This window comes from Palaemon carinicauda, chromosome 33, assembly GCF_036898095.1.
Source record: "Palaemon carinicauda isolate YSFRI2023 chromosome 33, ASM3689809v2, whole genome shotgun sequence".
NCBI classification, from domain to species: Eukaryota; Metazoa; Arthropoda; class Malacostraca; order Decapoda; family Palaemonidae; genus Palaemon; species Palaemon carinicauda.
Window position 1 is genome coordinate 22948142 of NC_090757.1, and position 27425 is coordinate 22975566.

At 40.8% G+C, this 27425-nt stretch overlaps 1 protein-coding gene and 1 long non-coding RNA gene across 4 annotated transcripts in view; one reads left to right on the forward strand and one right to left on the reverse strand.

Annotated features, from left to right (window-relative positions):
- Positions 1-27425, forward strand: part of LOC137625892 (uncharacterized) — an 81421-nt gene that overhangs the window by 45425 nt on the left and 8571 nt on the right. The window contains exons 2-3 of one of the 2 annotated variants that reach the window (XR_011040939.1): positions 22828-23004; positions 24823-26382. This is a non-coding gene — a long non-coding RNA (uncharacterized lncRNA). Of the gene's footprint in view, positions 1-22827; positions 23005-24822; positions 26383-27425 lie in introns of those variants that run through there. The other variant, XR_011040938.1, reaches the window with a different exon arrangement.
- LOC137625891 (neurogenic protein big brain-like) overlaps positions 1-27425 on the reverse strand; it is a 142391-nt gene that overhangs the window by 5809 nt on the left and 109157 nt on the right. For both annotated transcript variants that reach the window (XM_068356847.1, XM_068356846.1), the window contains exon 6: positions 20963-21106. In XM_068356847.1, coding sequence (XP_068212948.1) covers positions 20963-21106 — 144 coding nt within the window. The remainder of the gene's footprint in view (positions 1-20962; positions 21107-27425) is intronic.

Genomic DNA, 27425 nt, shown 5'->3' on the forward strand with positions numbered 1-27425 from the left:
CGTATTGGCTGGCATTTTCTTCCAAAATAACCCAGTCTCATCACAATTAAAGACTTGTTGTGCGATCAAATTTTGTTCATTTATGTACCGATCGAATTCCCCCACGTATTTATCGGCTGCAATTTGATCCGAACTAGCTGCCTCCCCATGCCTAGTAACACGATGAATACCTGTTCTATTACGAAACTTTTCAAACCAACCCCTGCTCGCTTTAAATGTAAATGAATCACTTTCACTGGTACTCGGACTTTTCTTCACTAATTCTTCATAGATATGCAACGCTTTTTCACAAATGAACGCTTCACTAACACTTTCCCCGGCCAACTGTTTTTCTTTAATAAATATTAAAAGCAACTTTTCCATCTCCTCAATCACTTGTGGCCTTTGCTTAGTTACCGCCGTAACTCCCGTTGCAACATTCGCCTTCTTAATCATTTCTTTATGCTTTAAAAACGTAGAAATGGTCGACTTCGCCATTCCGTATTCTACCGCTAAATCGGACACTCGTACACCATTCTCATATTTCGCTATAATTTCCTTCTTCAACTCGATCGTTGTTCGCACTGTTTTCCTCTTCTCCTTCCCCTTAACACTCATTACTTTCTTGGGACTCATTATGAAAGCTAAAAAAGCAATTAAAAGCACTGAAAATCACTAAATCACAACGAATGCTGATCGCGCGTTGTCTGAGTGACGCTCTCGAGAGAACTGATGCTTCCCGAACAAGCGAGAGTGGCCGAGATGGCGCGATCATCACAAAGCCCATGCGGTCGTCACGTGTTCGGCTGGTCGAGTACCGAATTTTTGGTCGAGCACCGCAGCAAAAATTTCTCGAAAATTTTGGTCGAACTCCGAATTGTTCGAGTATAGAGTCGTTCGACTACCGAGGTATCACTGTATATATATATATATATATATATATATATATATATATATATATATATATATATATATATATATTATATATATATATACTGTATATGAAAACATTCTTGTAAATGTTTTTATATATACAGTGATACCTCGGTACTCGACCATAATCCGTTCGAGATCCGTGTTCGACCTCCGATTTGTTCGAGTACCGAATTTTTTTTCCCCATAAGAAATAATGGTATATATTCTATTCCGTTCCCAAGCACTCGAACAGGCCCAAAATATTAATAAAACGTGTACCTAAACAACAATAATTATCTAAATGTGTATGAAATTGGTCAGAAAATCCTATAAAACAATTTTAAACCATTTACTGTACTAAAATAAAACAATTTTAAACCATTTTCTGTACTGTAGTGAACATACCTTTGAGCAGCGGTTCGATGGCATACAGGGATGGATGTGGAGAGGATGGAAGGGGGAGGTTACTGCTTGGAAGGAGAGTCCCCTTCCATGATGTGGCGGGGTAGTTCTCCTTCAGGAGTTGTTTCTCTCTCCAATGAAAGGGTGGGCAGATCTATTTCAGGGGTTTCTTCTCTTCTTTGTCTCTTCTTTGGAGGAGAAACAGGCTTTGATGTAGCAGCTTTCTTTTCTTTTGTGAAAAACTGGTCTATTGTTAATTGTTTCTTCCTCCTCTGCAGTATTCTTCGAAAATGATACATGACACTATCATTAAACATATGCACTGCCCGGTTTGCTACTGCAATTTCTGGGTGGTATTTTTCAGCAAAAGCCTGCACATCTGCCCACTTGGAACAAATTTCATTGATGAGAGAACTTGGAACATCCTCCCTTACCTCATCCTCTTCTGAAGATTCCTGCTCCACAATCAGATCCTGCTGCTGTTGTTGTTGCAGGTGCAACAATTCCTCCACAGTCAACTCGGTAGAATGGCTTTCTACAAGCTCATCAATATCATCCTTGTCGACCTCAAGCCCCAAACTCCTGCCCATGACAACAATTTCCTCAACGACATCAGTGTCATCAGAAATTACAGGGGTAGCAGTGCTTGGACCCGCCTCTGGTTGGAAACCTTCAAACTCCCTCTCTGTGACACATGATGGCCACAGCTTACGCCAGGCAGAGTTCAATGTCCTATAGGTCACACCTCGCCAAGCTTGGTCAATCATGTTAACAGAGTTGAGGATGCTGAAGTGTTCCTTCCAGAATTCCTTTAGGGTCAACTTCGTGTCACTGGTCACTTCAAAACACTTTCTGAAAAGGGCCTTGGTATAGAGTTTTTTGAAGTTTGAAATGACCTGTTGGTCCATGGGCTGGAGTATGGGAGTAGTATTGGGGGGCAAGAATTTGATTTTGATAAAGCTGTATTCTTCTTTCAAGTCATCCTCGAGACCTGGAGGATGTGCAGGAGCATTGTCCATAACCAGAAGACATTTCATTGGCAAGCTCTTTTCAATGAGGTAAGCCTTAACCTGGGGGGCAAACACTTCGTTTATCCACTCAGTAAAGAATTGTCTTGTGACCCAAGATTTAGTGTTCGAGCGCCACATAACTGGTAGTGCACTTTTACAAATATTATTTCGTTTGAACACCCGGGGGTTGTCCGAGTGGTACACTAACAAGGGTTTGATCTTGCAATCGCCACTTGCATTTGCACACAGCAACAATGTTAGCCTATCTTTCATTGGCTTGTGACCTGGCATCTTCGTCTCGTCCTTGGTAATGTACGTATTGGCTGGCATTTTCTTCCAAAATAACCCAGTCTCATCACAATTAAAGACTTGTTGTGCGATCAAATTTTGTTCATTTATGTACCGATCGAATTCCCCCACGTATTTATCGGCTGCAATTTGATCCGAACTAGCTGCCTCCCCATGCCTAGTAACACGATGAATACCTGTTCTATTACGAAACTTTTCAAACCAACCCCTGCTCGCTTTAAATGTAAATGAATCACTTTCACTGGTACTCGGACTTTTCTTCACTAATTCTTCATAGATATGCAACGCTTTTTCACAAATGAACGCTTCACTAACACTTTCCCCGGCCAACTGTTTTTCTTTAATAAATATTAAAAGCAACTTTTCCATCTCCTCAATCACTTGTGGCCTTTGCTTAGTTACCGCCGTAACTCCCGTTGCAACATTCGCCTTCTTAATCATTTCTTTATGCTTTAAAAACGTAGAAATGGTCGACTTCGCCATTCCGTATTCTACCGCTAAATCGGACACTCGTACACCATTCTCATATTTCGCTATAATTTCCTTCTTCAACTCGATCGTTGTTCGCACTGTTTTCCTCTTCTCCTTCCCCTTAACACTCATTACTTTCTTGGGACTCATTATGAAAGCTAAAAAAGCAATTAAAAGCACTGAAAATCACTAAATCACAACGAATGCTGATCGCGCGTTGTCTGAGTGACGCTCTCGAGAGAACTGATGCTTCCCGAACAAGCGAGAGTGGCCGAGATGGCGCGATCATCACAAAGCCCATGCGGTCGTCACGTGTTCGGCTGGTCGAGTACCGAATTTTTGGTCGAGCACCGCAGCAAAAATTTCTCGAAAATTTTGGTCGAACTCCGAATTGTTCGAGTATAGAGTCGTTCGACTACCGAGGTATCACTGTATTTAAGCTTTCTTTTCAGCGATGTTGCTGTTTGTATGACAGCATGGTGCGGCAGGTTCTCAAGGATGGAAAACCTTTTCTTACCATCTTTCCCCCCTTGGTCGCCAATCTGTAGGCTGGTGGTCTTCCGAATGACTCTGCCTCTGCCGTAAGGGGAGTCGTCTTCATGTGGATACTCATTCTCAGTTCGGATGTTAACGTCGCGATCTCCCGCGAGTTCGTGGAGAAAGACTGGTTACAGCCTTCCCAGAGCTTAAGGTCTCGCTCTTCTTCACAAGTTACTTGGGCGGGTGGCTGGCAGATAACTGCGGGGGAACACCTTTCCCGTTACACTGGTGAGGTTGCGCTCTCAAATGGTTTCCTTCAGTAATTACTAACTGCAGCAGTATTTGTAATTTAGGTTTTTCAGCTCAACTCCACACTCCTTCATGAGGCAATGGACCAACAGCCATACAGTACTCAGCCAACGGAAAAGACTACGCTCTCCCCCATGCTGAGCTTACTCTTCCGTCGGCAGTGGAGCAAAGCCCGAGGAGTCTTTCCTGCAGATGATAGTCTCTCTCATCCGCAAGTGAGGCCCCCATAGAGACTCAGATCCAGAGGTCTTCTAGAGACCAACGTCTTTCTTCTCTTGACTCGGTCAGAACAGGTTCCCACTCAGAAGTAATTGTACAGACGTTCCAATTTCGGGGTCATCGGGTTTATAATTCCACATCACCCTGGGCATTCTACTCCCTACTGTAAGGAGAAGCCTGTTCAGTCCTGTAAAGGTCCGAAACCCAGAGCCTCCGGGCTCATGTTCTAATAATGATAAGGGGTTTATGTGAATAAACCTTAATTTTCTTTGTATCTAGGGAAACTACAAAGTTCAAATTATAATATTACTTTAATTATTGTAAGCCCTTTGTCCATTTGTTTCATGAACCCCCTTTTTTTTTGTTATTTTTAGAATGACAGTGCCCTGCACTCAGCAGGGATCATAAGCTAGAAATTTCTTATAAGATGAAGATTGTCAAAAAAAACTGGGTTACTTGGATAAATTATCTGAATTAAAGAATTCTGTGGAACCTATTAAAGATAGGCGGAGAGAGCGATTAGGACTCCCTCTGCTTTTGATGCCCTTTTAATTTCAATCCAGTTGTCATGTAAGGTATCAGTGCTTAAATGAGGAAAAAACCGAGTATCCTGCCAACGACAGGGCACTGTATAGGAATTTGAAAGTGCAAGGTGAAGGCAAGCAATGATTTACTGAGGGGCATTCGTATGATTGAGAATCTTTTATCAGTAGGTCGGAGATTTATGTCCAGACCCTGTTAACTCACTGTATAGATGGTGAACTGTAATATGGTGGGGTTCTTCAAGCTTGAAGTTTTCTGATGTCACAAACTTAGAACTTTGTCTTGACTATGACTTACAAGGTTGGCTGCTGTTTGCCAAGTTTGGTTGCTGTTAACATTTGTGTTTTGTATCTGGAACCCTATGGGATGGTAATTTAAAGGAGGATTTTTTGTAGCTTATATTGTTATTGTTTTTTGTGGGTGACTGACTCGATACTGTAACCTCTTCCTGATGATTTGTATTCTTATGTGTGTACAGTACATATGTGAATTTTATATATATTTTAAAAAATATTTCTTAATCTAGTTAAGACTGAAATGAAGAGGGATACTAGTTTTGTCTTGCAATAGAAATTTTACCATTAATGTATTTGTCAACTTTGTTTGGGGGGGGTAATTTTTTTTTCTTTCAATATAGTTCCAGCTTAGAGTTAATTTACATTTTTCCCTTTCTCCAAATGTTCTTAAAGTTTACAGCTTGAAGAGATCTTACTTGGAAAGTATACTGCTCCTCTTATTTAGGACTCTGTGTATAGCACTGCACAGAGAGAGACGGGGAACCCAAGAAAAGATAATAGGGAAATTTGAGATTCTAGCTGGGTCTCCTTGCCCAGTACAAAAAATCGAGGGGTGGTGTCCAGTTCTCTTGACTGTTTGCCTTTTGCCCAGATTCCTGAGTATTCCACCGTTTTTATCTTTTTGTGAAGTGACTTTTGGAGTGTGGTCGCCATTCAGACACTAGGTAGTCTGCGTGCTATATCAGGCCACTGTCCGCAAACCACTAAATCGTCACACTGAGCCTTCGGGTTATCGTCACACATCAGCTGTTCACCAGTCATCTACGTAGGACCCGCAAGCTGCTCGCCATTACGCGTGACTTGTCTAACTCGCCAGCTGCTCGACTTTCGACAGCTCCGCATGGTTCACCAGCTGTTCGCTTACTCGTCAGGTGCTCATGATCCAACGCCATCTCATCACTCGTCTTCGAACAAGCTTTCGTCACCTCCCCATCAGGTGATGAGTGATAGTCTCCCGCCTCGGAGAGACCTTCACTTGAGGCATGACGATCTGCAGATTATCAGACGAGCCCCTAGGGCTGACGGGAGCGTCTCTCTCCGAGAGTTCTCGAGTCTTCCTTTTGGCACTCGCCTCTTAGGTTTTCGCCAAGGCAGCGCTCACCCTCTCACCAGTCCCCAAGAACAACTGCTCACAAGCGCTCGTCGCCCACCGAAGGAGGTACAGAAGCAGGCCACCACTTGAGGGAACAGAGCCTGGCAAAACCCCCAACAGTTAGATCAGTGCCCCATCTGCCAGGCAGCCACCAATTTTGAGGGAACAGAGCCAGCAAAACCTCAGATGTTAGATCAGTGCCCACTTGCCAGGCAAGGAAGCTAACCCTTCTTTACAGGTTCCCAGGCATAGGGCTTCTGGTCACGGAGGGATCCTCCCTCCAGCTCCACAGGTAGGAGGGATTCTCCCTAGTTGAGCACACTTTTGTTTAGGGTAATGAGACAATCGGTGACAGGAGCCCTTCCCTTTCTTCATCCATGGCCAGCTCCCCCAAAGATTCCTTTGTTGGCTTCTCTTCTCCTGCTCTACTGCTCCCCAGTCCCGGATCCCAAGGCTCTGGCAAGATGCATTCCAACAACACGTCAACGTTGGGACATCGATGTGTTCGCATTCCCCCATTTTATCTGATGAGAAAGTCCTCAACAAGGTCAGAAAGCAAGAACTTATCAATGAAACTGATAGCTCCACTATGGCATCACGCAGAGTGGTTCCCAGACTTTCTGCAGCTCCTGACGGAGCTTCCGAGGGAACTTCCCTCCACAAACTGAGACACTCAAACAAACACATGAACATTTTTCACAAGACCGTAGCCTCGCTTTGACTGCACGCCTGGAGACTGTTCAGCACCTCAATCGGAGGATTTTCGCAATGAGTTGCGAAGAGGATGGCTGAACACCTCAGACGCTCTTCAGCGTCATTCTACCAGGCTAAGTGGACTGTCTTCTGTGGTTGGTGTCGTGGAAGGGGTATCACTCCCCTGCAGGCCACTACTCTAACAATAACGAAGTTTCTTTTGTACCTTCGGGAGGAAATGCTCATTGGGTTTGGCAGTAAAAGGCTACTGCTTAGCCTTGAGTCTCTCCTTTAAACTGAAAGGAGTAGATACTGTATTTCCTTCACATTGCAACTTTCTCTCCTTATATGAAGTCATGAGATTATCTGCCCCCCAGTCAGAAGTTAGACCTCGTCCTTGGAACTTGGGGTCGAGGCCTCCAATCCTTGAGGGGCACTTCCTATGAACTATTACGCCAGGAAACAACAGATCACCACCTTACTTTGAAGACGGTATTCCTACTTGCGCTGAGTTCGGCCAAGGGAGTTATGAGAACTGCATGGTTTTTTCTTACGACGTCGCCCATTCCAGAACATGAGGAGAAGTAATTCTCAGCTTCATTTGGGAGTTTATTACCAAGACTCAAAATCCAGGAGTACTGGATCCAGATTTATGGGTTTCAGGAATGAGAGCCTTTGTTCTGTGACCAGTGACCCAGACCAACTGGTACTTTGTCCAGTGAGGAGTCTGAGGTGTTACACCTCAAAAGAACAGCAGTGGCTCGCCCCGTGTGTCGGCACTCATTGTCATCAAGAGGAGGGCCATAAAAAACCATCTTGTCACGGATTCTCAAGGTCATAGATCTTAAAATAAATCCTGACCCTCCATCACGAAGACCCAGAGCTCATGACGTCAGGGGCATTGCAACGTCCCTGGCGTTCAAAAAGAACTACTCTGTAACCCAGGTATTGCAAGCGGGCGTGTGGAAGTGTTGGACGATGGACGACCTTCACCGCCCACTACCTGCAAGACGTAACCCACAGAAGCATGGAAACTGTTTCCATTTGTCCCGTGGTGGATGCAAAGCAACTGGTCTAAATACCTCAAGCTCCTTTATAGACAAGTAGCAGATTGGGGGCTAAGATTAACTCAGGTTATTATGGGAAGAATGCGCAAGAATGACTGGCTTCTTCCCTTGACATTTCCTCCCTTGGGGAATCAGGACCCGGGTCCTCAGCACAGCTGGCCTCGCCCCTCTCCAGGTTAGAACCATTTCCCTTGTGTAATCTAGTATAGAATATATTACTTGTTGCATCCCCAAGTACTCTGATTCCTATAACTTGGAGAACACATACCCATATTGTTAGTGTCACAAACACACAGCTTGCAGAGGCCCCTAGCACAACAGTTTTAGCGAGGTGTAGGGTTCCTACCATTTACAATCTATATCGTAAGGAGAGAACCCAGGGTTAAATGCCAAGACCCAGTTAGCACGGTCTTCCACCCTCCTAACAGGCAAGTCATCCCCTATAAATAGCAAGGACTTGTATAGAGTAATGGAACAAATGACAAATTTAGAAGTAATTTGTATTTTTCCTAATGATACAAACCTAGAGCTATTTATACAGATAGCCCGTCAGCACCTATCCCCCAAGAAAGTCCTGCCTGCAAGCTAAGTGGGTGCTCAGCCCAGGTATGGGAGTGAGCGCAGTAGCCGGCAACCCCCAACCCCTCCCACTAATTAGCGGTTGGGGTGGTTATCCCTCGCTAGAAGTCTTATGGTTCGTCTTCCTCAGCCTTTATACAATACTATGGTCTTCCACTGTCTTAGGGGTAGAGTTCTTTTGCATGAGGGTACACGCTAGCGCATTGTTTATCTTGCTGTATTTCTCTTCTTGTTTTTTATAGCTAGGGTACACTCTAGCACATTGTTCTATCTTATTGTATTTCTCTTCCCCTTGTTTTTTAAAGTTTTTACAGTTTATACAGGAAAGATTTATATTAATGTTGTTTTCTGTACTTTAATTGTATTGTTCCTTGCTTCTCGTGTAGTTTGTTTCCTTATTTCCTTTCCTCACTTGGCTATTTTTCCCTGATGGAGCCCTTGGGCTTTTAGCATCCTGCTTTCCTAACTAGGGTTGCAGGTTAGCTAGTAATAAGCGAGTCCGTGGCGTGCGAACGTAAATAAGCCAAGATATGATATATGGAAAAGAACGCCGATGGCGATCAGGCATGCCAACCTCCAAAAATACGCACATGAATATGAAATAACTGTTATTATAAAACAGGACAAAATAAAATGATACGGTGTGTGAACCGTGGCAATCCATAAAGTTCATAACGAGAAACAATCAGTATGGAGGACTTATTGAAAATTGTTAAGAACGAACGAGAGAGAGAGAGAGGAAGGAGCCGCCCGAGAGAGACCCAGCAAGGTCGTGAATAATAAGCTGAATAATATAAACAAAAAAGGGCAAGGCCCCCTCCAAAATCTCAAAACTCATAGATCTGGTACTTAACTTAGATGTAGTGACAGTGGAGTCGGACATCTTGAGGTAAATCCAGAGAAAAACCAGCGAAATACACACACCAGACAAAAAACGGTTATCAAATTGCGTGCTAATAAAGGAGTGACGTCACTGGCCTGGGATTGCTAGTAGTAGTACGATGTTGAACGGCACCTCGCTGTTCGGGGATTTTGACAGGAGATATCTAAATGGTGCGAGGCCTCTGGTTGTGAATTTTCACGCCCCAGTATTATATCGACACCTTATACAGGTGAGCGAGCTGGGTTCAACCTGGCATTCCCATGCAATTTTTTCTCTGGTAATATATAGCAGTTATATACCTTAGAAATGGTGCTAAAGGAGCATTTCACTGGGCGGCACGGGTCTCCCGCCCAGAAATAGATTTTTCCTACGTCAAAATCCCTTAATAAATATTATTATTATTATTATTAATCTTCTCAATAATGACATTACTGTATAGCAAAAACCTCAAGATGATGATGGGGACCAAGTATTAATCAGAATGGATTGTACCCCCCTATACTGGTACAAAATTGGACACTTACAAGCCCATACAACAACATCAACAGAACACTTGGTCGACCTATAGTGTATACACTAATGATGCTGTCATTTCGCCCATACCCTACCGCCAATGCATCATATTTTATAGAAAACCATTCTTCAACATGTAAGGCACTTGTTTTTACAAATAAATACAAGAAAAAATTCATAGTAATCAAACAAAACCGAATCAGAAATTCAGAATATACCTGTCTTCCCTGTTGATGATGAACAACTGCAAGTGATGCAATGTTTTATACACAACCGAGATCAACAAAAACATGCTGGATAAAATAAGCAGGGCTTTCATACGCTTCTAGTAGTCTGAGAACCAGGTTTGTTCACAGCAAAAACCTGAGACTGATCACTAAAATACAAATATATAAAGCAGTATTTATCTCGCCTCTTCTTTAATAAGTCCTAGCTGTTATGTTAGAGCCATCTCTGGTAAACAACATTTTCACATATTTCCCAGTTTTGAAACAATATTAGGTCTCCTGGAAATATCAGATTCTATATGCACAGATTCTGGAACTAACTGGATGCACTGAGATAGAAGTCATGCTCAACCAATACCCACTATTCTGTCTTCATTACGAGGTACATAAGCCTGATAAACACATCCCAAAACAAATTTTTATACAGATAACTAAAACATGGCTCTGTAGACATGGCAGCTTAAAAAAGTTATAAAAAGGCTCTAGCTGATTCAATCTTAGAGAGCAGGCCAGTAAGCTATTATATGGGAATATTGGGCAATAAACAAAATCCTGAAAAAATTCATGGAACTTTGTATGGCAATGGGGAATGTGAGTAGGAAATATTAAATTCCTCTTACTTTCACAGTTACTAGTAAAAATACAGTAACTCAAAGAGCCAAAACCATTGATCCGTGTAATTAAATGCAGTATTTCTTATCATAAATATTGATAATTATAACAGTCCATTTTAATATCAAACAAATTATGAGCAATGGCATCTGTAGAGATTCTAAGAGTCACAAGACAGCAAGTTATCAGCTTTCTGCCCTTCAATGCGACCAGAAACCTCTGAGTACATGGTTGAGTTTGAACTCTGACATTCGGTTACTTTTACATCTGTTTTTCTTTGTTTCAGCAAGAATTTAATTATGCCAAAGAGAAAAAGATAATCGGAAAATCTTGTGAACAAAAAGTACAGAAAAAGAAGGTTTGCTTTACTAAGAATTCAGAGGAGTATAATGTCGGTAATAATTGCAGAGTTAGTGAAGGAGAGAGAATGATACCCTGCCGCAGTTAACTTGAAACCATCTTTGTGGGACAATACCAGAGTTACGCAGTTCCCCCAGAAGGCCCCTATGAACTTTTAAGGCAAGCATCAGATAGACATCCGACTAAAAGACTATCTTTGTGTTACCCTCTGACAAGTACGTAGGGGAACTTCAAGACATTTCCAGCGGACACAACCCAGCAGACCAGAGCTACAACCCTGTTTGTTGATACAAATCTCCCAAGAATACCATAATCTTTTGGCTTTGAGAAATTATAAGAGCGTATCCTCCTTCAGCTGAGGATATGAAAGAACCCACTCACGCTCATGAATTCAAAGGGATTGGTCAGACTTTATGAAGAACCTGTCAGTAAGTCGAGTATGTGAAGCTGGAGTTTGGAAATACCAGACAACATTCACAGCCCTCTGCAGGGGTATGCACACAAGTCTTTGGATTAATTTTCACTAGGACCAGTGGTAGCTGCTCATCAGGTTGTGTTGCAAACCTAGCTCTTTCATAGGATAAGAAGCATCTCATCTAACACAGCGGTTGTGACAACTCGAGGATAAGAGAAGAGGTAAGGTGGTTTCCTTATTCCTCTTTCCTCTCTTTGGGTGCAGCGCTATTATTCATTGAATCGGACACTGATGTAGGTTTCATACAGAAATTTTTCTATACTAGTAGATATAGAAATATATCCCCCATCCTCAGTATGATGGGAAGGACGTACATAAATGTGTGAAAACCCTCTCTGTTACTTAAACTGACCACACTTTTCTGACATATCATTTTAGGATATAGGTTCATCAGTGAACGTATGTCACCAGACAAATCCTAGCCTATCACCTGAGAATCTTCTCAGGCTCAGGGGATGGGAGGTAGACAGGAGTTGACACTTTCACACCTCCCCAGGTCAAAGTATTCCCACATCCAGGGATTTTAAACCAGGAAGCTTGGTCATAAAGGCCTCCTCCCTCCTTAGGATGAGAATCCTTTTATAGGATGAGGGTTTGCATGCATGTAGGATCAAAGCACAAATTTTAAAGTAATTTGTATTTTTCCTAACTACTGTATAAACCTTTACAACCCGAGCTAGGAATAAGATCTCGCTCTTCAATCAAAGGTGAAGAAGGGGGGGGGGACAAGTCATGCAGTACCTTGTACGGGACAGAGCCCCAGGTTTCTACAGTGGTGTCTTTTCCTCATGGAATAGTCAACTAGGATTAGAGACCAGCCATGAAACTCTCCTGCCTGAATGCGCATGTATTACAAGCCTCGTTCAAGATGGAGATAGAGGGCATCAGGAGAAATGAATTTATGCTCTCTCTGGATCTGAGAGATGCATACTTTCAAATGGCAGTCAATGGATGTTGAAGAAAGTTCCTCTGTTAAATCCTCAGACCGTCACCCCCACATCCCTCCTCGTGTGCTCTTGTGTTTACACTCGTCCCAAACTGGGGTCACAATAAGATACGTCTTAGGATATAAATGATTGGGTGCTACTGTCTTTGTCTCGGAAACTACTTCAGCATCGAGATAAGCTTCTCGACTTTTGTCTCAATCTAGTAATGTGGTAAATCTAGAAGTCCACACTCAAGCACAAGCAGAGGATGGAGTATCCATGGATGCTCATTGATACGGAGGTGGGAAGAATATTCCCCTTCAACAACTGCATCAGCAGACTCGGAAGAATAGCACGATCTTTCCTACACATGCACCATCTACCGGCTCAACAATGACAACAGCTATTAGGGTATCTCACATCCCTGGGAAAGCTTGTACCACACATATACAGGTGTCTAGACCAACAATCTTTTCAGTGGTACCTGAAGAGATATTGGTCAGCAGCCAATGATTTTCCAAACATCTAGTTCCCGTAGAACAGAAAGTAAGGGAATATTTTGAATGGGGGCTGAAAGATAATGACTCCTTAGAGGGAACCTCTTTGGCATATTCACCATCGGAGATGCTTCTGTTTATGGATGTGTCAAAGGAAGGTTGGGAAGCACACACAACAAACGTGATCGCCAGATGATGCTGGTCAAACAAAGAGAAGAGTTTGAATATCAGCCTTCTGAAACCCAAGGCAGCGCTTCTGATGCTCCAATCATATCAACTGACTAATGGGCCATTCAGTAACCATGGCTGTTCATCACTTTAGTGACATATATTAACAAGGAAGGAGATAGTTTCACAGCATCCCTGCAAATTAGCAAAGCAAGCTCTCTCATATGAGCCTCCTAACTCTGTGAGGTTCCCAACAATAGATATGTTCATATCAAAGCTCGACATAAAGCTCACGGGTCCTGGATTAGACAGCAGCTCTAGAGGTTGACTTCCAACATAAGCACGACAAACTAGACGTTGATGCTTTTCTGACCTTTAGCCTAATACGAGGTGTAAAGGACCAACCTGCTTTGCCTGCCACACTAACAGAGGCACTACAACATGATAACTTTCCTCTCTCTTCCCGGGTCGAGACTATCCATCATCTCTGAGCGAAAGGTTTTTCACTGATGTCTAGATATCTCCGAAAATTCTATGCGGTAGTCTACCAGGGCAAGTGGGCCATTTTCTGTAATTTGTGTCATTAAAGGTATGCTAATCCGATAGAGCCTCTTTACGAGGAGTGGACTTCCTCTTCTACCTGTGGAAAAAGAAGCACCTCTCAATCAAAGAGGTGAAAAGCTATCGCTCAGCCTTGAGCCAAGTCTTTAGGCTGAATTGCCTAGACCTGTTGTCTTCATGGAAGCTATCAACGCTCATGAAATGTTTTCAGCAGTCCTGCTCTGAAGCCAGGACTGCTAAAAATCAAGTTAATGCTCTCTAGTCTCAGATAGTAACAGAGCCTTAGTAGAATGCCTTTCCATAGTCTTTGGTGCCTCAGAGAAAACTCAAACAACCTAAGTAGAACTTTACCAATGTTCTTTGCTCTATGAAGAAGGCTCCGTATGAACCACTGAGGCAAGGATCTAACTCTTGACAACTGTTTTCGTGCTTGCCCTGGCTTCAGCAGAAACAGGTAAGCAAGATTCACCTCTAATCATCATATACTGTTACTCATACTGAGGGATAGAGAAAGTCTCCTTTTCCTTTTTTTTTTCAGAGTTCTTAGCCAAAACTAAGAACCTGGCCATAGACAACTCCAGGTTTGAGACCTCCTCCATCTTACTCCAGGAGGCTATTGACAATCCGGATGATTTACTTCTTTGCCCTGCGAGGGTACTAAGATACTACCTGAAGCAGACACCCTTCAGGCCTCGGCTCCAAAACCTGCACAAGAAAATGTAAGAAGAAAGTCTCCAAGAGCATTATCTCTTTCTGGTTTTAGAAGATAAGCTTTGCCTGTATCATGTCCTTGTGCTTCAGAAGAACTTGCTCATGCTCACGCTCAACAAGTCGGAGGAATAGGAGTAACACTAGACCTTATTAAGAACCTGTCAGTGGGACAAATTTTGAAGGCAGGAGTCTGGAAGTGCCAGACAACATTCAGCCCACTTACCTAAGGGAATGTATCCACAAGTTCTTCAATAAGTTCTCCCTAGGACCTGTGGTAGCTGCTCAGCAGGTGTGAGTAGCATACCTGGCTCCTTCATAAGACAAGAAGTGTTAGTCTAGAATAAGAGTTAGAATGTCTGGCCATTTTTCCTCTTTCCCTTTCTAGGGAAAATAAATTTGAGAGCAAGTGCCTATAAGTCCTGAAGCAAAAGCTTTTTCTAGTTGTGCCTTTTCAATCTGAGTAAGGGCATAAGGTGGGTTAAGGTTGTACTGTCCACGGAAACCATTGGCATCAGCAACGAAATTGACTACTGGATAGCTGGAGTGCCAGCAGAATATGTAAATTTTACAGTATAATGAAATGGTATGCACAGCAGTCTAACTGCTAATTTGTTGGAATGGACCTTGATGCACTTTTCTATTGTTTAAAGATAGAAATTTGTATTTTTCCATATAAATCAAGAGTACAATGTCAGTGAAGGTGGAACTCGTCCGTTAAAATTTTGAACAAGTAGAGGTAGTAATTGTCAGTGGTAAATAACCACCGCCCACAAAACTGATCATAGAGTAGCCACTTTCACCATTGTTTAGTGGGGTGGTTGAGGCGGGCAGTGTAACTTGAATGACTCGTGTTTGTATAGTTTAGAAAAATACAAATTACCTTTAAAATTTATGATTTGTTCCTACACACGCACAAACCAATGTCTTTTAATAGAAGACATCCTTAGGAGGGAGGAACCCTATAACCGAACTGACTGATTAAAATCCTGGAATGTCAAGGCACTAGAACCTGTAAAAGGGAGCCGATATGATGATGACTCCGAACTCTTAACGACCTGGGTATAGATGTCATAAGTGTAAGGCTAGGTTCCCAACAAATTAATGGTAAACTGTCATGGAAGAGCCTGTATCTGTGTTGAGAACTTGGTGCCTGAATGTATGGTCATTTATGAGGAATGGGTTTGCATACATTTGTGTCCATTTTCCCCCTTGTTTTAGAGGAAGGAGGAAATACTTTTAAGCAAAACTGCAAAGAAAAGTTGCTCAATTATGGGCCTTACCAACATCTAGCTAGCATCCAGTCCAGCACATAACTGCTGCACCTCAAGGGAGGAGACAAAAGATTAGACATTCTTTCATATCATTCTAGACTTGATGTCACAGCTGCTACCTTGAACAGGATGCTTCCTGTCTGGTGAGGGAGCTATGTTCACATCACAACCTGTTGAGCAGCGACCATTGGATCAGGGATAATGATATCCAGGAACCTGTTGGTATATTCATATAAGTAGTGGCCGGTGAAAGTTGTCAGATGTTTCCAAACTCTTGCCATCAAGACCTGTGCCATTGGCAGGTTATTCTTGACGGGTAAGGTAGATCAACTATTAATACTTCTGACACAAGTCAGTAGTTGCAGGATAAGCACATCTGATCATTTCACGACATCTGATCATTTCACGAAGTCGGAAAAAAAAAGTATTCTCGGATGTATCTTCTTAACCCATCCTGTGCTGAGAAACCCCCTGATGCCGAGTCCTCTTCAGGTAGAGCTGTAGTGCTACATCATCCTGATCTTCACTGGTAACTTCTTGTAAGGAAAAGTTGGAGAACTCAAACCTCGACTCATGAATGGCTGGGTTCTGGGTCTTGGCTATGATATAAGGTACAAAGGTGAGCCTTTTCCATCCTTTAGTATAACTGACATAAAAATGGAATGCAGTTTGCCTACACACTTCTTGAGGCCAAGGCTAGAAGGGATCTAGTTTTGAGGGTTAACTCCCTACCTGACACCTGTATCATCAGCTTGTACAGGCCCTGCTTGAGAGACCTGAAAACTTGAGCAATGTCCCATGCTGGAAGTTAGAGTTCCTAAGGAAGACAAAACTGTTTGAAGCTCCTCATAAGCATACACAATTCTCATGAAGAGGGAAGGTCTAACCCCTTAAGTCTGAAGGTCTGGCTTAAGGCAGAGCGATAACCTTTCACTGCATAGACTGAGAGGAGCTTCTCTCAACGAAGGTGGCCTAGGAAATCTTGCAATTAATTGCAGAGGCTCCAACTGGAGAAGTACCCCTTCTACAACACCAAATGCAGAAGATTGCCCACTTCACTTAGTAGACAGCTGCAGAGGACCTTTGCAGGTATCGACTTTTGTGCAGTACTTTACACCACAAACAGCCTTTCACTCAGAGGATATACTAGATGGTGCCGTGAAGAGCAAGGGAAGCTACCGAATTGAGGGATTGACAGAGGAGGATAGGCCATAGGGCTAGTTCTCTCAGTACCTCAACAAGGAGCATGAGCAGGTCTGGATTGTATTCAGCATGTGACCACTTGGGAACTACCATGGTTATCCGAGATCTGATACCATCAACAGTTTGGTGATTAGTCAGCAAATCGGGCAGGTGTACACATTCATGTTGTACTACAGTTGTTGGAAGGCATTCTCTAATGCCGCTGATGCTTCTGGAACTGGCAAGCAAAATACCAGCTTCTTGTTCAGCTGCATAATAAACAGGTCGATCGATGGCAAACCTCAAAGAGCAAAGAACCTTTCTGTTACATGGGAATGTGAAGACCGTTCCAATCCCACCACCTGTCCCTGGCAACTAAGCATATCTTCTAATATATATTCCTTTTGCTTAAAAGGAAATTTGCTGATAACTCTACAGTGGTTGAATTCCCAAGTGCACCCCTGCTTTGCCAATGCCTAGGGTCTGAAAAAGTGGCCCTTGTTAGTTGACATATGTATTGTTGTCGCTCGTCGATACTACCAAGTACCCAATGAAACTGTTGATAGCAGCACTGCTTGCATTTCTAGCAGATTGTGATATCTAGCTGTTTTTCTTTGGGGAATCTTCTTCTCCAGGTGTTCTGGTTCCTCCTTGGATGCGTCTTTGAACAGCAGGATTTCCGGAGATTACAAGACAAGTGAATTTCCTCTAATGTGATTCTCGTTGTTTAGCCGCCAAGCTAGATCATCCAATACTTTTTTTTTCATCAGAACCAGACAGTAATGGGGATCACTGACTGCTGATCAATGATAGATGCTTCAGACGCCATAGGAGCGATCGATGATGGAGGGACCCGCGAGTTAAGAGCTTTTCCAATACTGAACTAGAAGTTTTTGTTTGCAAATAAAACGGTTGCACTTCTACCCCAAGTCTGCTTATGCAGTTGTCTGATAGGAAGACTCTCATTGCTGTCTTGTCCAACAGCTTACCCAGGTCATACTATGGTTGAGAATGAAACTGGTCTTTTCTTGAATGACCATGATCGCTAGACAGTTGTATAAAGGAAAGAAGTGTCTCGATCCTTGGGGAGATCAGAATTAGCCAGTCATTTAGATAACTTGGCAAACAAATCCAAATCAAGTGTGCCCAAGAAGAAATTGGCATTAACAGTTTGGGAGAGGTAAGCACAGAGATTTGAACTGATAAACTACTCCTTGAGGACAAAGTGAAGGTACTTCTGTAGGCCCAAAGAGTGGGTATCTTGAAAATACTTATACTTCAGATCTACATGAAACAAGTTTTATCTCCTGATGACAGCTTGTACAGTGCTTGGCATCTCCATCTTGAGATGGTGTTTGAAGAACAAACTCATTCAGTGGAGAGATACTGACGACCTGCTTCTAGCCCCAGTTGACTTCATGAAAAGACAACTGTAAAAGCCTGGAGAACTGTCCTGTACAACTTCTAGAACACTCTTCCTTTACATCTGCCTCTAGGGCCTAAGTAAGGGGAGGACAAGAGTTCACGAACATCAGGTGGTGTCCATCCAGGAGGACTAACACCCCCCAGCTCTCCGGTCCATGCTGCTGCCACAATACCCAACAGCTCGCTCGTTACAGCTGTAAGGAGAGGAAAGCAGACTTCAGTGTCCCCTTCCTTCCTCTACCCCTTTCCTGACCTTGCTAGGTTGGGGCAAAAGGACGAAGCATTGTCCACGCCTTTCTTAGAGGAAAGGTCTGGAGGTGCAGATTTGGCCTTGGATGTCACAGGAGCCTTCTTCAGCACCAACTTCAGTGGGCGATAAGGTTGGTATTATTAATACAGTTGCATTTTAGGGGCCACAGCCCTAACAGGTAACTGTTCGATAGAAAAGGGAATCCTTGGTCATCTACCTTCATAACGTCTACCTCTTTCTACAGGAATAGGGCTGTAGTCTTCAAAACAAATGTGTTCTGTCTCCTCCTGTCTCAGCTGCCTGCTGAAGTGCTTGGGTGGCTAAAGTATCCCTTCTCTTCAGGACCCTGTGGGCCCCCTGATTAGCTAATTGTTTGCACCAAGGTCACAGACTTGGTGCCTGACAGGATCAAGTACATGTACTTCTTCGTCTCGGGGTTTGCCAAATCCTGTGTAGTCCCTCGTGCTCACTGCTGGTTCAATTTGTGAAAGTGGAGGGTCTGTGACCCTATTAATGGATGTCATTTCTCCTTTGATGGAAGCCACAGTTGACTCCCCAAAGTCATTGAACTCACAAAATGAGTGCCAGTACCTTGACTAACATAGATTCTGTCTTGGGATTCTCAGCTTTTGCTGAATCTCGCCTAGAATCAGGTGCCTTTGGGTGGACGTCATCTTGGAACTCTTCCTCTTTCACAAGAGTATTCACATACCAGACTGAGAATGGGACAGGCGATACCCTAAAGAAGGGACAACATCATGTAGGTCTGACTCTTCTGAGAGACAGGTGTCTCTAGCCCTTATGCCCTCAGAGACTACACTATGAAAAGTCTCGGCACACAAATATTTTATGACGTGAACCAGTTTCAGCACATAGTAAGATCCTTGTGCATGGAGGGATCTCGATAGACTGACCTAGAGCAATGAGAAGCAGCAGCTCACTCGATGATATCGAGTGGTGTCCAAATGCGTGGAGACCAATTATTTGGTGATGGAGCATGTAGAGATCCAGTCTCAGTGACAGTGTTGAGGCCTGCTGACGTCATCATTGTACTCGAGTGAGGAAAGAGCTCATAGATTGTATGCTCCACCATGATCCTTCTGCTTAGCTGTTGTCTTCCTAAGCGGTGATCTTGATGCCTGAAACTCTTGGAAGAGGGCAGTACCATTCACCCCGTGCTCAGCCCCATAAGAGTACTGGTAGTAGGCTCATGAATGCCTGTACTGATCCACTTTCCTGGTCGGGGTTAGTATTTGGTACCCCACTGCCTCTCACGTGACTGCATGGAGAGGAAGTTCAAATTCTCACAAGACATTGGCCAAATGTTTTTTGCTGGCAGCTTCATCAGAACAGCAAGGATTGTATCCAAAAATTCCAGAACAGATGATGTCAAAGATACAGGACTGCTTGAAAGGGAAAGGAGGGTGCATACACTTACTAGGCTTCAGAGCCAGCAATGACACTGTAGGAAGAGAGGAAATAAGATCTTACCAATAGCAGGCGAGGACTCGTCAAATGTTGTCTTTCAGCTTCCTCCTCAGCAGGTGGATGAGCAGTTGAGTTGGCCACAGCATGGAAAGATCTCGATGTCTGGCATCAGCCAACACCTTCAAAAGCTTCTTTGCAGATGGATTGTCATCAATTCCTATGGAAGGCCAGAACTTCCTCAGGTCCAAATCCTCGCACACATCGCCATCGGTTGCTATGAGATAGGGTGAACTTCAAGGGGTGGCAAAGCACTGTTATCCTCAATAGAGGAAGGCAATAATTCTTAATTCCCTAAAGAAGTCCCTGAGCACAAGCCAGTGTCTCCTACCTCTTTCCAATTTCCTTCAGAAGCCTCGGCCCTAGAGGACCCCAAAGAGGGCACAAAAGAGAAGGTTCTAAAGTTTTTTTCATCAATAGCTTGGACATTACCATGTCCAAAGCAGAATATCTTTTAACCTTCATCTAACCAAACTTCACCCTCTGAAGTGGATTTATGACACACTCGTCACAAGGGGATGACTGCCAACAGTCATGTCCCCTGCAAAAAGTACAAAATTATTGAGATCTTACAAAGAGCTTGCTCATTTAGATGCCTTAGATACAGCCAGGTTTCCAAGGGCAAACTCACATATCCACAGGTTAAGTCTCCAGGACAGCCAATGTGCAATACTGAAAGCAATAGTAGAAAAGATAACCAAAGCTAGTTTATGAGGCAACAGAGAAGTATATCTGTACAGTATTGTACAGCAGCCAAAAAATTGAAGTGGCTAATCAGAATCATGTCATGTGGGCGGCGGAAGCCAGATTCTCCCATTACCCAGTTAAGGTTTTAACAGTTGTTTTCTAGCTTCGCTGAAAACGCACTCCTGCTAAAGGACTGATTTGTAATTGTATAGGAACAAATTTTGTTTATATTTTTATTTTTTAGCCATTTTTTCATTGTTACTGTGCAACAGAGATAGGCATAAGGTGACATAATGTGAATTTAATTTTTGTATTCAATACATTTACAGAATGTACAATACATAATTCTCAAAAAGTTACATACCTAGTGGGGAAGTAGTATTGGACGAGTTAGCTGGGCGGTACTGATCCGAGTAGTGTTGGGCACGCAGTGCATTATAATTATAACGAGGTGGAGGCTTGGAGCATTCGTCATAGGCATCCTCATCACTCCCAACACTTGAAGAATCTGTGAAAAATAAACTATTAGCCATACAAGATTTTACATAAATTATAATTGTTAACAGACAGTATCATGCCCAACTCCCATATATACAGTACATTTATATGAAACTTCCCATCACTACAGAAATGAACAGAATAATAGTTTATAGAAGAATCCAAGAAATTATGATAATTTTCAATGTTAATATGAATTACTGTAATTTTTCATTTATCCTTTCGAAACAAATCATTTGACCAAACCAATGTAAACTTGCATACAGTGGCTTCAATATATAAAGCTATAAAAAAACTGGAAAATCAAAAGCACTAATAAAGACATGATGTTGGTTGCATAAGATTTTAAATGAACTGCTCTGGATATGATTTATTTATAAATACCTGTCAAGACTATCATTATCTTTTGCTAATTTTGTAAAGTATTATTTATAATGAAATCTCTTTAAACTGAATTCACTGTCAAAGTCATTAATGTTTAAAATGATGACTGCAATATCATTACACTAGTCCACACATTACTACTGCTGCATTTAAGAATAACTTCCAAAGTACTGTACAATAAGAAAGTGCTACATAATACAACTACTGTTTTGATTTCGTTCCATTTTTTCTTATTTACATAATTCAACATAAAAAGCTTAGACCAAATTCTTTCAACACAATAGGTAACAAAGCAACAAGCAACAAGGCCTTCAGCATCTACTCCAAACAGTAACTTTCAACAACAATGGTTTGAAATAAAGTGGATAAAGTGGTGGTTAGTAACATAACCAATTAAACAAATTTCAAATCAACACAACCAGACTGGTTATCTTGATAGTGCACCACAAAAACATTTGCATTCCAATTTATTTTCTAAAATACTTTCTAGCACAAACAAGCAACCTACTTAAAGTAACCAATTACCATCATATCGACAGTATACCTAAGAATTTTAACCATATCCAACAATATTATGGATATATGGTATTACTTCATCTCTTGATGACTACCCGTATTTCTTTTTCAACATCAGCTTTGAATCATAACATTCATTCATTCATTGAAAAATCTTATTCAAGGAAAAAATGAATTTATTAAATAATAGGGGTTTCAGAGACTAATGTAGCAAGAAGAACACTTAAGTATAACATAACAAACTAACCTAACACTGAGTAGCCAAAACCTAGCTCTTGGACCATGAAAAGTTTGGCAAATTTCATGTCTTTCCTTTTTTTACGACTTTGACCATGCAATGAAATGGAAAGGCAAATGGTTTGTTTTTATTATAAAGTAGTTTTGTCACCAATATATATTCCATTTAATTATAAACATGTTATTTATAGATATATTTAGGTATTACTTTGTTAGTACTCTCTTGATTAACCAATTGTAAAGTAACAGGCATTTTTTATAATTGATATTATGAATATTTCTACTAATACATTTTTAGTTTGAAATTGTTAATAAGGAGTTATGTAATATTACAGACAAATTTGTGTGTAGTATAAAAATTTTGCTAGCACTGAATACTGTATGTCTGGATACAATTTCAATATTTTGATTTCGCGCATTCAAATGATGTTGACCACAGTAGAATTAATGTAATATTTATCAAGTCTTGGTATCATTCCTCAGTAGTGTCATTAAAACTTCAATCTACAGTATTGTTTATAAAGTTACTAGATTTTATATGCTACTGGAGAACAAAGATTTCAAGTTTTGATTACTTTTCTTATTCCATTACAGAGGCCCTTTGGACATTATGAAGGTTTGGCAATAAAGACCATATATGCATCAATTACTACTTCCAGGATTCTTTGATTATGGTGAGGATGACTAATGTTCGACACAAGAAGAATGAATCTTCCATTCTTAGACAGCAACTTGAAAAGGTTTAAAAATTACCAAGAGTATATACTTCAGGTACAGTATTCAAGGTATTCAGTTGCATCTTTTCCATTCCCATCTCTTAGAACAAAAATATCTCAATTTTGTTAGTCAGTTATGCATTTAAACTTAATTATCACGAGTATTCACGTTGCCATTCATTCTACCCTATGGTTATAAGTAATGCACATTTAATGTGCATTTAATTTCTACTATTATTATTATTACAAGCCAAGCTATAACCCTAGTTGGAAAAGCAAGATTCTACAAGCCCGAGGGTTCCAACAGGGAAAAATAGCTCGGTGAGGAAAGGAAACAATGATATGAATAAAATTACAAGAGAAGTAATAAACAATGAAAATATGACAAATTTGGGAGTAATTTGTATTTTCCATAGCATACAAACCTGTAGCTCTTTAATATAACATTGGTTTCTCAGCTCCGCTGAAATAACAATGCTATGTTAAAGAGCAGAACGTTTGTATGAATCGGGACAAAAATTATTTTAAGAACAGTAACAACATTGAATTAGATCTTTCATATAAAAAAAAAAAGAAGAGAAATAAGATAGAACAGCATGCCCGAGTGTACCCTTAAGCAAGAGAACTCTAATCCAAGACAGTGGAAAGCCATGGTATTGAGGCTATGGCACTATCCTAGACTAGGTAACAATGGTTTGATTTTGGAGTGAATTGCATTGCAGTAGTTAACCCCTTGAGGGAAGAAGGATTGTTTGGTAATCTCAGTGTTGTCAGGTGTATGGGGACAGAGGAGAATCTGCCAGGAGAAAAATGAATTAAGATTTTGAAGAAATCACCGCAAAATACCAATTAACACAAGAGGTAGTAGGTTGGCCAGGGCACCAGCCACCCGTTGAGATACTACCGCTAATGAGTTATTGGGTCCTTTAACTGGCCAGAAAGTACTATATTGAATCCTTCTCTCTGGTTACACTTCATTTCCCCTTTGCCTACATATACACCAAATAGTCTGGCCTATTCTTTATATATTCTCCACAGTCCTCATACACCTGACAACACTGAGATTACCAAACAATTCTTCTCTCAAGGAGTAAACTACTGCACTGTAATTATTCAGTGGCTACTTTCCTCTTCTTAAGGGTAGAAGAGACTCTTTAGTTATGCTAAGCAGCTCTTTTAGGTGAAGGACACTCCAAAATCAAACCATTGTTCTCTTGTCTTGGGCAGTGCCATAGCCTCTGTACCCTGGTCTTCCACTGTCTTGGATTAGAGTTCTCTTGCTTGAGGGTACACATGGGCACACTATTCTATCTCATTTCTCTTCCTCTTGTTTTGTTAAAGTTTTCATAGTTTATATAGGAAATATTTATTTCAATGTTGCTACTGTTCTTAAAATATTCTATTTTTCCTTGTTTCCTTTTGTCACTAGGCTATTTTCCCCGTTGGAGCCCCTGGGCTTATAGCATCCTGCTTTTTTAACTAGAGTTGTAACTTAGCAAGTAATAATAATAATAATAATAATAATAATAATAATAATAATAATAATAATAATAATGCCTAAAATATAAACAGAGACTAGATAGGATCAACTATGATACTATTAGCAAGACTGTAAATGTCATGAAAGATAGGGGAAGAATGGGCTAGACTACTGTATTTGGTGTAAGTGTAGGCTAGGGCAAAATGAGCCATAACCAGAGAGAGGGATCCAATGTAGTATTGTCTGGCCAGTCAATGGATCCTATAACTCTCTTGCGGTATTTCAATGGGTGGCTGGTACCCTTGCCAACCTACTACCTAAAACAAATACAATAAGGGAGCTGATAAAGAAACCATATATATTGGTTACTGATTCATTCTTGACTTTCAGCAGATGTCATATATGACAGGGAGTTTCAGTTGGGACTGAATTCTTTGTGTCCAAAACCAATAAATCATGGCATTGTTTGCTACAAGAATTTTGAATTTTTGTGAAGATATGACACGGAGACTATTACTATGACCATTTAAGATGAAATTATACCATTTAGAGAACCAGGTTATGCGCATCTTGTTATTAGAGACTATTTGTAATCAAAATCTTTATGCAGGTAACAATACAGAAATTTAGTCTTTAACAAGTCATTAGTTAAAAAATACTAGAACTATATGATAAGGTTGTCAAGGTAGAGTTTGTGATTTTGAACCTACAGTACCTTTAGTTTTATTTAGCTTAGGGTACATTTTTCTACCTTTGGACGTTCACTATATTGTGTATAGTTTTGTATAATAATAATGAAAAAAAAAACAACAATTTTCTATTGCTTTTAGTTTTTTAAAGCTATGCAGTAAAAAGTGATCGAGAATATACAAATACAAAACACCCAGGCTGTTATGGATCTTAGTGTATGAAACTTTTTACATTACAAGTAACTGCAACAATAGTGAATGACATATATCTAATATTTTCAAAGTAAGCTCTATGAACTGTAAGTTATACTTCTTGTAGTTAGGGAACTGGAATATTATTTAGAGGGCCAAGGTAAATTGACTATTGCAAACTTTCAGGCAGAAAAAAAAAAAATTTGGAATGTGAGTTTTTGTATATTAGTCAAGTTCATTAAATCTTTCCTTTCTAGAAATTTTCAGAGTTTTCCTGTTTTGCTTCAAATGGAATATCACCAGATTTATAACCAAATACAATTTAATCTCTCTATTATCTGAGCTACCGCTTGAGTTCTAAAGTTTGCCAAAATGACAGTCCTGATAAAATCTATTTGTCATGTGATATTGTTTACAAAATAAAATAAAAAATTAGAACTATAAAATATGCAACAAATCAGATACTGTGTACTCATGATATGCCTCAAATCTAAGATAAAGTAAATGCACTATAAGTTTTTTTCTTACAGGGCAATTATTATTCATATAAACCTATCACTCATATAAAACCTACAGTATGGGTTTTATAATTTCCAAGACTAATATGCATAAAGGAGTGGTAGGATAACTGTACTGCACATGATCCTACCAAAATCCATAGGTCCACAACAGCTTACTGCAACACTTTTGTGTTAGCCTGCAATACTGCACACCCCAACCTGTAACATTGCTCTTCTAGGAGGACACTCCAAAATCAAACCATTGTTCTCTAGTCTTGAATAGTGTACCATGGTCTTCCACTGCCTTGGGATAGAGCTCTCTTACTTGAGGGTACACTCATGGACACTATTCTATTTTATTTCTCTTCCTCTTGTTATTTTGAGGTTTTTATAGTTTATATATAGAATAATTATTTTAATGTTACTGTTCTTTAAATATTTTATTTTAATTTTTCATTACTTTTCTTAGTTTATTTTCTTTCCTTACTGGGCTATTTTTCCCTGTTGGAGACCTTGGGCTTATAGCATCCTGCTTTTTCAACTAGGGTTGTAGCTTAGCAAGTAAGGCAAGATTGAGCTGCTAAATGCTTCTTGATATGGATTGTGACCTTAAAGACTTACAGAAAGTTAATTGCATAGATAATGGTCTTCCACTGCCTTGGGATAGAGCTCTCTTACTTGAGGGTACACTCATGGACACTATTCTATTTTATTTCTCTTCCTCTTGTTATTTTGAGGTTTTTATAGTTTATATATAGAATAATTATTTTAATGTTACTGTTCTTTAAATATTTTATTTTAATTTTTCATTACTTTTCTTAGTTTATTTTCTTTCCTTACTGGGCTATTTTTCCCTGTTGGAGACCTTGGGCTTATAGCATCCTGCTTTTTCAACTAGGGTTGTAGCTTAGCAAGTAAGGCAAGATTGAGCTGCTAAATGCTTCTTGATATGGATTGTGACCTTAAAGACTTACAGAAAGTTAATTGCATAGATAATGAAACCTAGTCTGGTTAGTAGGGTGCCAAACAAGAGTGTTTTTCCCCTGTGAGAGCCAAATAAGACATTACACCAGTCACTGCCCAAAGCATATTGAACATATCCGTTCATGTAAGTTACAATTCTTTGGTACAAACTTGCAAAAATTAATAACCACTTCACATAAAACAGCACTTGCAGCAAGATTATAACATAAAAAAACTCCAAACTGGGGAAGGACTCTGATCTCATGGGCCTGAATTTCTTACCTTGCATTCTGTCCAATTATGGAATTGGTTTTGGCAATTAGGACAACAAGTGTAGCTACTAGATGGTCTCTCTTTCCACCTGTTTCTTGGAACTATAGAAATAAAGACTAGAAAACTTAACTTGGTGCATCTCTAGTCCTCATAAGTAAACAAACTTCTTTCAAACAAGAAAGAAGGGAGATAAGAGATAGCAAATATTTTGAAACCCTCCCCCTCTCCTACTTTGGTAAAATCAGTGCTTACATTATGGGAGTGTTCATGTCCAGGTATGTAAGCTTTTCATTTCTGGGTTAACATGAAGACCCCAGCATTGACAAGACTTGAAATGAGATGGCATGCATTCTTTACAGATAGAGCCATCACCAGTCAG